The sequence below is a fragment of the Phyllobates terribilis genome, unplaced genomic scaffold (assembly GCF_046119375.1).
Source record: "Phyllobates terribilis strain yellow unplaced genomic scaffold, ASM4611937v1 Scaffold_2__4_contigs__length_985480577, whole genome shotgun sequence".
In the NCBI taxonomy this organism is placed as follows: domain Eukaryota; kingdom Metazoa; phylum Chordata; class Amphibia; order Anura; family Dendrobatidae; genus Phyllobates; species Phyllobates terribilis.
In genome coordinates, this window is record NW_027362762.1 from 322,874,147 (window position 1) to 322,886,909 (window position 12,763).

Below are 12,763 nucleotides of genomic sequence, written 5' to 3' on the forward strand. Positions count from 1 at the left end.
TCACATTTGCTATAGTCTCCTAAGCATTTGACAATGGGGAGGAAGGGAGTTGCGAGACGAGGTACCTGCATCTCATGTGCTACCTGCTTGTTTTTATCCATGTTTTAATGATTTGTATGTTGATTTGGTACTCATTTGTCTCCCTGGACATTCTGCTCTATTTTCTACTTTGTATGTAAAGAATTTTTTGAATAAAGTTTATACATGTTTTTCACATTATGGCCATGTGATCGTTGTTTTCTGCTTCGGCACTCCCTAATTTGGAGTATATAGCAAAGCAGATTCAAATAAGACTGTGATCGTTGTCCATAGCAACCAATTTGATTACATCTGAGGTTTTTTGTCAATTGAAAGCAGGCTCCTGATTGATCTCCCTGTACACCGTAGCTTCTTTTGTACCGGTTTCATAATTCTCCCCTAAATGTGACTTCATTCATTAATAATATAACATACACCGAGAACTAAATCTCCCTGCAATGTGCAGCTGGGACTATCACCCCCATCCTCTGCCTGCAGCCCCGGGCCGAAGCGGTCACTGGGATATCATAGGAAACATTCCGCTTCGGTCGGGGCTGTTCTAGCGGCTGCCGCTAGGTGTCGCCCGCTGGGCACTGCGGCTCCGCTCCAGTCTGCAGGACTAGCGCTCATCGTGTGCTGCCTCCTCTTCCCTGTCCCCACCTCCAGCCTGTGTATGGCCGGGCAGCCTGGGCAGGGAGCCGGCTTGTGCAGCCAGGAGCAGAGCACGTTTGTTCGGGAAGGTGAAGGATAGCAGAGGACGAGCAGCAGATCCGCCACAGTGGAGAGCTCCTTGTGAGAGGTGAGTAGACTGGCTGTCAGTCAGGGCACAGTGGCCGCACCAGGTAACATGGCACCTGCACAGGAACTTTTATATGTATGTTAGTCAGCTCGGCGCTGCTGTATACAGAGCAGATAGTGGAGCCTGAGGGAGAAGCTGCTCTCATTATCCTGCAGTCAGATCACCTGCAGATTATCCCAGGATCTGATCAACTCTCTACCATGTGCCATGCTCTGCCAGCCTCCACTTATATCACTGATCAGACCTCTACCATGTGCCATGCTCTGCCAGCCTCCGCTTATATCACTGGTCAGATCTCTACCATGTGCCATGCTCTGCCAGCCTCCGCTTATATCACTGGTCAGATCTCTACCATGTGCCATGCTCTGCCAGCCTCCGCTTATATCACTGATCAGACCTCTTCCATGTGCCATGCTCTGCCAGCCTCCACTTATATCACTGATCAGACCTCTACCATGTGCCATGCTCTGCCAGCCTCCACTTATATCACTGATCAGACCTCTACCATGTGCCATGCTCTGCCAGCCTCCACTTATATCACTGATCAGACCTCTACCATGTGCCATGCTCTGCCAGCCTCCGCTTATATCACTGATCAGATCTCTACCATGTGCCATGCTCTGCCAGCCTCCGCTTATATCACTGATCAGACCTCTACCATGTGCCATGCTCTGCCAGCCTCCACTTATATCACTGATCAGACCTCTACCATGTGCCATGCTCTGCCAGCCTCCGCTTATATCACTGATCAGACCTCTACCATGTGCCATGCTCTGCCAGCCTCCACTTATATCACTGATCAGATCTCTACCATGTGCCATGCTCTGCCAGCCTCCGCTTATATCACTGATCAGATCTCTACCATGTGCCATGCTCTGCCAGCCTCCGCTTATATCACTGATCAGATCTCTACCATGTGCCATGCTCTGCCAGCCTCCACTTATATCACTGATCAGACCTCTACCATGTGCCATGCTCTGCCAGCCTCCGCTTATATCACTGGTCAGATCTCTACCATGTGCCATGCTCTGCCAGCCTCCACTTATATCACTGATCAGACCTCTACCATGTGCCATGCTCTGCCAGCCTCCGCTTATATCACTGGTCAGATCTCTACCATGTGCCATGCTCTGCCAGCCTCCGCTTATATCACTGGTCAGATCTCTACCATGTGCCATGCTCTGCCAGCCTCCGCTTATATCACTGATCAGACCTCTACCATGTGCCATGCTCTGCCAGCCTCCACTTATATCACTGATCAGACCTCTACCATGTGCCATGCTCTGCCAGCCTCCACTTATATCACTGATCAGATCTCTACCATGTGCCATGCTCTGCCAGCCTCCGCTTATATCACTGGTCAGACCTCTACCATGTGCCATGCTCTGCCAGCCTCCGCTTATATCACTGATCAGTCCTCTACCATGTGCCATGCTCTGCCAGCCTCCACTTATATCACTGATCAGATCTCTACCATGTGCCATGCTCTGCCAGCCTCCGCTTATATCACTGATCAGACCTCTACCATGTGCCATGCTCTGCCAGCCTCCGCTTATATCACTGGTCAGATCTCTACCATGTGCCATGCTCTGCCAGCCTCCGCTTATATCACTGGTCAGACCTCTACCATGTGCCATGCTCTGCCAGCCTCCGCTTATATCACTGATCAGACCTCTTCCATGTGCCATGCTCTGCCAGCCTCCTCTTATATCACTGATCAGATCTCTACCATGTGCCATGCTCTGCCAGCCTCCGCTTATATCACTGATCAGATCTCTACCATGTTGTGCCGTGCTCTGCCAGTCTCTGCCAATATCACTGGTCAGATCTGTACCATGTGCCACACTCTGCCATGTAGAGATCTGATCAGTGATAATCCAAATGAATGGCTGCCTGTGTAGTAAATGGCAGCACCAGGTTTCAATAGCTACTAATGATAGATTAACAACTTTTTTTTTTTTTTTTTACCTTGTTCTTTATTGATTTTGTCACTTTCTGGTTTTGGGACATCTTAAGAATCTGGTAGCATTGTGAGGTCATTGGATTGAAAAGAATGGCGGTCAGGCCAAAGCCAATTATTCTGATACATGTGTTGCAAAGTTCCACTTATTTACCACAGGTTACTATAATTTTTGTACTCAGTATAGCACAGTAGGTGTGCCGTATTCCTCTAAGTCTAGGGTCACACCAGCGTATTTTCTCTAATCTGGAAGAGTGTGGTGGCCAGAGTTTCTTGAATGAGAAGATGGGGAAAACCATTTCTCGGTCTTCTCCATTCTGTGAAAATCGGACTGCACTCAGATGTCATCCGAGTGCAGTCTGATGTTTTCCAGAGATTCATTGACTTGTATGGCTGAGTGCGATCTGAATATCAGATCCAACTCAGGCATGCTGTGATTTTTTTTCCTTGGACAGAATTGGTCCGAGGAATATATCAGACATGTGCATGACCCCATAGCATGACACTGGATCAAGTGTGAGGTCTAGCAATATGTGCCGTGTTAAAGGGTTACTCCTATAAATTAGAAGTTATCCATTACCCATAGGAAAGGGGATAAATATGTTTTTTTAATATGGGGCTCAGCATGTAGCCAGAATTCTGTCTCATTTCCTTGAGTAAATCTTCCCCTTTGTCTGAATAGCCAATGACAATCCGCACCTCTTGCATGTGAATGGGATTTCTTGAACTCTGTTCACATATTTATGGATAATTTCACTGTCGCTGCAGAAATCAGCCTTGACTTTCCCACACAGATCATGTGTGATTCCAGGTTGGATTTACATTATGCCTCTCTGTCATGTAACAGGTCAAGGTGTAGCCTTAATGCTTCTGTAATTCCATTCTCTGCCCCCTCTGACATTAGGTATGGAGAGACGCATGGGGGGTCCGGGGGATATAGTTGCAGATGATGCTCAGGAACACCTACACTGACTTAGAATAGGATCCATGCACAAGACTTGTCAGAGGGCTGTACGGCCGCCTCTGTACAGTGATCCATGATCCTTACCTGTCTCTCTGCCCTATGTAAGATTAGGTGGGGGAGGAGAATTATAATAATATTACACTATTTGATTGTGTCACTTAGTTTTCACGCTCTGTCTAGTTTGTGATACTTCCTATTTAGCTCAGCCATACAAGACGCGGCCGCCACTGGGGATGTTCACAAAGTGAAAATGTCTTGTATTCACACCTGTTAGAAAGTGTTATCAAGTATGTCTGCTGCGTCTGTGAGTCAGGGTCATATAACCTACAGGAAAGAGATACCGTGTATGATATGTGCATGTAACTAATGTGAGATTAGACTGTCACAGTATTGTAGTTCTTCAGCAATTATCGGGGTAACCAGTTTCCGATACTTATCTGTCTTATAAATGTTGCATTGTTTAGTTCATTGATCGCATTCATTTAATCTAACACACTTTAAGCATAAGAAAAGGTTTGAGTATGTTCTTCATTATAGTCACTTTAGAATGGGTGACCCCCTGGAAATTCAGATCCCCTTCACTGCCCACCAAATCCTCCTGGAGACATGGTGGGCATACTTATTACTGCTCTTCCTGATTGCATTAGAAGGAGTTAATCCCCTTGCCCTTTTCTGACACCTGTGACATTTGGCATTTAAGTGGCTACGTTTACATGCAGAATAGTTGTGTAGATACGCTGTAAGAAATGTGCCCAGATGTCCATTCAAACAACAGATCTGTGCCATGTGGTCATGAGGTCTGGCTGCGAGGATGACGATGATGGAAATGTCCTGCAGATTCTTGTTCCTGTTTACTTTTTACACTTCAGATCATTTGAGAGGTTAAAAATGTTGTATTTTAAATATGTTTTTAGTGCATTGCTGTTTAATTGATTACCAAACCTGTAAGCCAGAATTTATTGCTACTCCTTATTGCACAATTTAATGCAATAAAAGGCAACTTAAAAAGATTTAAGATTCACCCAGATCTCTTACTGCACAGAGCCATTGGTGTACCAGGCAAGGCAGCCCATTGTGATTGACATTACTCCGCAGCACAGATGCCTCTTGTCCTGGAAATCAGGCTGATTACTCTTACCTAAACTGATACATTATAACAGCCTTTGCTCATATGAAGATGGGACTTTAGTTTCCAGATTAAAATAAGAATGTTTCCATTTAATAATAGTTTAAAAGAAGTCAGGTAAACTAGGTGACATCACTAGTGACTTATTAGTCAGGTAAACTAGGTGACATCACTAGTGACTTATTAGTCAGGTAAACTAGGTGACATCACTAGTGACTTATTAGTCAGGTGAGCTAGGTGACATCACTAGTGACTTATTAGTCAGGTGAGCTAGATGACATCACCGATTGGTCCAAGAAAAAAAAAACACAACGTGCACTATTTGCCTTTGTTGGAAAAAATTCAGACTGCATTCAGAAGACATCCAAGTGTTTTTTTTCTCTTGACCTTTGAGAAAATCAAATCAATTCAAACTCTGCTTAGCATAATTGAACCGATTTTCTTGGATGGAGAGAAAATGGTCGTATGACCTTAGTCAAGTAAGCTAGATGACATCACTAGAGCATAAAAGTCAGGTAACTTACTGGGTATCGGTCAGGTAATCTACTGGTTATCGGTCAGGTAATCTACTGTGTCATCCTACTGGGTATCGGTCAGGTAATCTATTGTTTCATTCTAGTGGGTACCTGTCAGGTAATCTACTGTGACGTCACAACTATTAAGGGATACATGGATTTCCATTCATGTTATTAGTCGATTAGTACACCGGTGAGGTATTTTCTGAACATCCATGAATGAGATAGTCTATGGCTAGCTCCCCCACCGTGATAAAGGGCTCTTAGATTTCTAACAGCATATGTATGTCCTGTTAATGGACATGAGCCCTCCGTTGGTGTCTGCCCCTGGGTACAATTGTACTTTACTCTTATGTGAACAATTAGTTTACAGCTTACAAATGTGCACAAAGATGTGATTATTTACTTCCTACAAATGTCAGGTCACTCGCCCTTGAGAAAGCGGTTTTACCGCAAAACGCGCGTCGGGCTTCCTGCTACCACCATCCTTTCTCTCCCCCCCCCCCTCTCTCCACTCTGTGTGATAGTTTCTACAGGTAATCTATTTATGATTATACATTCTGTTTTGGCACCAGGTATATGTTGGTGTGCCCCCTTGCCACATGGCAGTGTTCCCCCTTGTTATATTAATAGTACCTGTTTACCCCATATAGGTGGAATGTCTCTATTATATTTATGACTCACCATGGGCAATTGTGCAATTCTATCTATACCAAAGGGCTAAAATCATTGTCTTATTATTATATGTACCTGATTTTCCAGTATTTTTCTATCCAGTCACCTCATTCCCATTTTTGTCTGGTTAAATACTTACCCTTTTTTCTTAATGTTTAAATAAATACACCTTTTTGCAAAGATACGCTGGGTTCTCCTCTTTTTGATACAGTATGTTCTTTCAGCGTGCTGTTGGACGGATGCTCCTCACTTGACTAGCTATCCGCCCATGTTTTCGCAGTTATTATATGGCATTCTCTTTGTTATTAAATGTCAGGTCTTTATTCATTAACCATATGTGGATATGCCATAAATGACTGAGCTGAAAATCACGATATATGTTACATCGGGCCGATTCATATTTTTTCCTTAGACATCGAGCCTTAATCTTAATCCAACCTCTTTAAAGCTTTATTCACATAAATGGATGAGTTAAAAACATAACAGCGCGCTATAGACTGAACGGTTTTTGATGATCAGACTCAGCCAATCACTGAGCTTAAGAGAACGGAGACGTGGATCCATTATGTGAGAATGGTTACATTAAATGGATCAATGTGCTCTTATGTGAATATCCCTAAAATGGAAATACTTGTCATGTGTGATTTTATATATATATAAATATGTGGTGAATACTATTAATGGAGACAGTTAGGTTCTGGTATCAGTGTTTCCAGTTACAATAGCTGGCTTAACAAGGATTTCTTTTTTCTCTGATCATGTACACACCATATCTGGAGCTTATTTTGGTATGAAAGTCATATTACAGAGTGATTCCATAATTTTTTCCTCTGCTTGGTATGAAAAAAATTACCCTTACTGAGTACCACATTTTTAATCTTGATTTCTTTTAGTGTTTCTTAAAGCCCTAAAGTTGCCGTTTGAAATAACTTTAGTTTTGTGCCATGTCTGTGATCTGCTTTTTTTCAACAACATTAAATAACTGAATGAACATCCTCCGAGCCCGGTGATTCCATAATTTTTGCCAGGGGTTGTAGTCCCTGAAATTTACTAATGTAGTAGTGATCTCGCCAGGGAAGGTTTTTATGTTGATCTCGGGGATGTTCTCATTGTGACCATTTACATTGCTTATTGCTGCAATCCTACATTTTCCGTCTCTTTGTTTCCGCTTTTGGGATATAATATGTATAGAGGAAGTACAGTCTGAAAATATATGACCTTGTAAGTAAACCTTTAGTTATATTTTCAGGAGTAAGCAAAATCACACCATATCCTGTATGGAAAATCACATGAGCTTCTTGCTATATGAGCAGTTTCAGCATTCATCTAGCCGAGGCCTGATGGTTGGAGCACTTTAAAGAAATCTTAAAATGATGAGGAAATAATTTTGGGTTTATTCTGGAGTTTCCAATCATCTCCCTATTCCCATTAGTATAACACTGTTGCATCATTATTCTGTCATACACGCCCTTATGCTTAATACTTTCTGGATGTGCTTAAGCGATATCATTAGGAGTTGATTTTCTGAAAAGACTGAGCAGTTTTGTTAACACAATAATGATTATTGTTATTCTTCTTATTATTTTTATTATTACCATTTAAAAATATTATTACTGGTTGTATAATAAATAATGATAAATGCACATTGTCATGTGGAAGATGTGATCATCTTTTTAAATAAAAAAATGCAAACAGTTTCCAAATGTATGGAATATCTTCAATTCCCTCATAGGAGCTGTCTGGGTTTTCATGCCTAAGTGTTGGGACTTCACTCTTTGTCGGGAGCTTGGAAGTAACATCTGTTTCGCTTCAGCGAGATCCTCCAACGAGGATGAGGCAGAAGAGACTGATCACCAGGTGGACGTGTCTGATGTCATCCAGCTCGTCCCAGAAGACCAACCTGAGCTGGATGTACAAGCAGGTAAGATTACATCGATTTTCTATCGAATGCTTTCTACCGTCAGGAAGAACCTTTTTGGAGGTTGACACTTTGAGATGGTGAAATGAGTGCTTCAATTTAGGTTTCTATCAGTAATAGGTTCTGTAGGTTTTCTGAACATCGAAGGCCTCCTGATTACAGCGGTCAGTACGGCGCTCATACCGCATGCGCTGTGGGCTCATACTGCGCCTGCTGCACTCTGTATGACTATGAATGCCCACAGAAGGAAATCCATTTCTCCATAGCAAGATATGATTTGCCTTGTACATGAGGTTTTAATCACTTGAAATATTAGGGTAACCTGTAACTTTGAAGGCGAATCTTTGTTAACGTTCAGTGCTGTTCATAAATAATACAGTGACCCTAAGACGATGCCAAACCGTGAACACATAAGGGTCATACATGGCCAAATTAATATGTAGGAAACAAAAGAGAGATGGAATCCAGCTCACCAGTCCTTTGAAAGTATTCCTCCGGGAATTCACGGACCAAAAAACTTGTCTTGGTAACAAGTAATGAAATCCAGAAAAAAAGAAAAAGGGGGAGGTCCAGCACCACTTATCCGGAAGAATTAGATGCAATACTAGGATTAAGAACTGTTTTCTCGAAACGCGTCAGTGTGTATGCCTCTGACCCAGCGCTTTTTACTATGAAACATTTTTAATATTTTTCAATAAATGTTGTTTTTAATTACCAACTAATTTTTCTGGACAAGTCGTGCTGGATCTCCCCCTTTTTTCTTTTTTTTTTTTTCTGGATTTCCCAAATAATAGTACTTTTTACTTCCACATGTACAGTCTGGGGCACCCATGAGGCTATTTCAAAACATTGGTTTGAACAGTCATTCTAGGCTGACGGTCGCTTTAACGAGGTTTTATCATCACAGACATGTCTAGAAAGGACAAACACCTATCTCCACAACAGGGTTCCCTTGATCATAGAAAATAACTGGCGCCATGGCCACAATGACAAGGAGGAAAAATGGTTATTTTTTTTTTATTATCATTATGCTTGGCATATATAGCGCCTTCATATTCCACAGCACTTCACATACATAGTTATCTCTGTCCCCAATGGGACTCACAATCTAGATTCCCTATCATCATGTCTTTGGAGTGTGGGAGGAAACCGGAGAACATGGAGGAAACCCACACAAACACGGGGAGGACATACAAACTCCTTGCAGATGTTGTCCTTGGTGGGATTTGAACCCAGGACCCCAGCGCTGCAAAGGAACAGCGCTAACCACTGAGCCACCTTACCTGCATCTTCAAAAAAAGAAGTATTTTATTGCAGTCCCAGCACCCACCATACCCCACATATCGGCCGGCACAGAGGCCTTTGTCAAGTGCAATGTTGAAAATGTAGAGCTGTTTTACTTTTTCTGTCTTGGGGCCTCAATGACATTCGCAGCTCTTTCCATAAACTGATATTGGAGTTCTGAATACAGTCGTGTGATAGGGAGACCAGCACCATAAGAGTGCATCCAATGGAAAAATGCATCATTTTTTGTTAAATTATGTGTGCGAAAGAAAAAAAAACTATGTATGCCTCAGTGTAACATTGGAGGGATATGGAGGTTCAGTAGGATCACACAGAAGCCTATATAGGAACTGGTAGAGCGGATATATTTTACACAGCAGAATTGTAACCCTTACAAAGACGTATGACAGCCTTATGTGTTCACATTATTTAAACACATTGTACATTTGAAAAAAAACGACACGTCTAGCAAATTCAGCGGAGGGATGTGTGAGGGTACACATTTTAGAAATGTACTCCTCTATTGATCTAGAAGACAAAGAAGGCATGTGCTGTATTAACATTCATCTAGTATTACATTTCAATTTTCGCACCGCTTTAAAGGGAGTATCACCCTCAAAACTAAGTTTATACTAATTACTGGATCCAGTGACCGATTCTCATGCACCAATGGAGGCTCCGTGCTGACTGTGTGACCTCTCCACCCCCCCCCCCCACATCCCCATACACAAGGTCCAAAGCAATGAAGTTCCAAAAATTGTGAGGCACCAGAGAATTTATACAGGGATAAAACATAGCTTTTATTCCATCCTTAAAATCACACAACGAAGATACAAAAATGAAGTAGACAGTGTGACGATTTGGCCATAATAGGCCTTTATCAAGACAGATGTACAAATGATGATAAAAATTCAGCTATAATACGAGCTATAAGATTATAGTAATTAGATGGTCATATGGGAAACTTAGCCCCTATAAAAATCATGCGTGATGTATTATATTTTTTAGCTATGATTATCCAGAAATTGATTTTTAATCCTTATGCAAACGTGGGTGCTTGGTGTACCCTTGGCATGGCCAAAAGTCTCAGTGCACTGTTCAGCCCTTTCCCCTTTTTTGATTGACAGCAGTGTCTGAACTTAAGATTCAGCCGTGCGCATGCACTCTGACCCTGCAGAAACAGAGCGAACTCATCCATCTTCTGTCCTCTGTGGCTGCTCGCTACAGAAAAGAGAGTTGGATGTGTGCGCACCTGTTCTGCTCCTACATGGACAATGTGTCTGCTCCACTCCTGCAGGGTCAGTTCTGACAATGCTATCAAAAAGTATTGGGCGAAAGGTGGAGCAGTGCACTGAGACTTTTGGCCACACCAAGGGTGCACTGAGCACCCACATTTGTATAAGGATTAAAAAATTATTTTCTGTATAATCAAAGCTAAGAAATCTAAACAACCGGCATGATTTTTATAGGGGCTAAGTTCAGTGTATGACCATCTGATTAGTTTAATCTGAGTTGTGGGGTGATAGACGACCCTTGAGAGGTATACATGATATATAAAAACAGATACCTCAGAAATGTGAATAAATTTGCCTTAATAGAAGTCTGTGTGCACCTCTGAGTTACGGGTTTTAAGCCAAGACACTATGCTGAACAGTCCTATGAATGCTATTCAATTATCTGGAACCAGTGATGGACTGTATTACAAGTCTTTTGGACACCGTTCAAAGACCTTGTATATATTTATGATTTTGTCTATCCTAAAAAATTTTTTTTAGAATAATTCTCATCCTGTGAGGTGCTTTATATGAAGATTATGGTGGCACAAGGCTTTCTCATATTGGATATTTTCTTCATTGGTATAACATTTTTGGGTTTGTGTCATGTTGGGCAATGTTATAATTAACTGGTGGAGCAAATATTTTTTTTCCATATCCATAAATACAGGTTGATATCTTTCCTACGTTGTCCTGACACCTATGTATATATGAATACATGAGTTATTGCAATATGCCAATATGTATCATACACATTTTTTGGGGAAATGTATGGGAGCAAAAAGTTGTAATAAGTGCTGTATAAAATCACGGTATCTTGAGACATTTCTATGAATGTGGTCTTGGTCTGAGACATTTTACATTGAATGTGTATTTAAAAAAAAACAAAAGGAAATATTTCACCCTAAAACCTAAAATATACAAACACCCCATTAAGTTCTCTGAATAAAGGGCAGAACTCGGTTCTTTGGGACTTCTCTCCCTAAACTATTTAGGGATGTTTGTGCCATCATATTTTTAAAGGATAAGTAAGAAAGCTATTCCACCATTTTAGTTATAAATATTTGACATTTTATAAGACATAGCAAGTGTAATCTACATTGTGTGATGTATGGAACTAAGCAGCGTCTACTTGTATCACGTGACATTGTTTATGGCCATGTTCACACGTTCAGTATTTGGTCAGTATTTTATCTCAGTATTTGTAAGCCAAAACCAGGAGTGGAACAATCAGAGGAAAAGTATAATAGAAAAAAATCACCACTTCTGTATTTATCACCCACTCCTGGTTTTTGTTTACAAATACTGATATAAAATACTGACCAAATACTGATTGTCTGAATGTGGCCTAATAGTAAATACTGACGGTATTTAATTGAGAAGGTGATGAGATCTGGAAAGCCTTGCTGAGCATGTACTGAATGTAGCAGATCTGATGGCTTCAGCCTAATCCTGAGGTCACAGAGGTTGTTTCTGAGCCTGACTCTGACCGTGCACCCATCCAGGGCTATTTTAGTACATGACCTCTTATTACTGTAATAATGAATGAGTTGGTGACACCAGAGCGTGTCATGTTTCTGTATTATATAGAGTATAATGTATGCAGACACACATAATTCCAATATCATTCATCAGGGTCTTTATATTGGTGCCTACATGGAAATAATACAGTTTGTGATACAATGGGATGTTGTGAGAATAAGCCTGTAGCCATCTACATCCTGTGTTCTCAGCACATTCTGCCTCCCCACCCTGCTGAATCCCTGGACAGAATGACCTACCCGGGGATAGGAATATGATAGCGGATAGTGACGCCTCCCGTTCTTCTTGTAATATTACATAGTCATCATAATACAACTCTGTTACATAATAATCTCTGTGTAATGAAATCTACAAGCATAAAGACAGTATTGTGGCATGTACATGGTTACAAAACCAGTGTCCTTATTTCCCAGTGTCTGAATTCATCTTCTTATATAATGATATGTGGAAATACTATTGTTCCAGACTGATAATAACCTTTCCGATGTGTCGGCTCATTAACAGAACACCCACTACTGTAAATTTCACAATATTTTGGTGATTTGAAAAGGTGAAAATCCAAGATGAACATCATATTGGGTATTTCAATAAATGCATTTGCCTCATATAATAGTACTACAAATCTGCTGTTTTATGTTAAAGAAAATCTCTCATGGAAAGATCCAATACATTTCAAAAAGCCAACTTT

At 41.4% G+C, this 12,763-nt stretch overlaps 1 protein-coding gene across 4 annotated transcripts in view; it reads left to right on the forward strand.

Moving 5' to 3' along the window:
- Nucleotides 1–645: 645 nt before the first annotated feature.
- Nucleotides 646–12,763, forward strand: part of MCF2L (MCF.2 cell line derived transforming sequence like) — a 291,794-nt gene continuing 279,676 nt past the window's right edge. For 2 of the 4 annotated variants that reach the window (XM_073664391.1, XM_073664394.1), the window contains exons 1-2: nt 648–817; nt 7,790–7,978. In XM_073664391.1, coding sequence (XP_073520492.1) covers nt 7,807–7,978 — 172 coding nt within the window. In that variant the 5' untranslated portion in view covers nt 648–817; nt 7,790–7,806. Of the gene's footprint in view, nt 818–7,789; nt 7,979–12,763 lie in introns of all 4 variants that reach the window. The other 2 variants (XM_073664397.1, XM_073664398.1) reach the window with 2 other exon arrangements.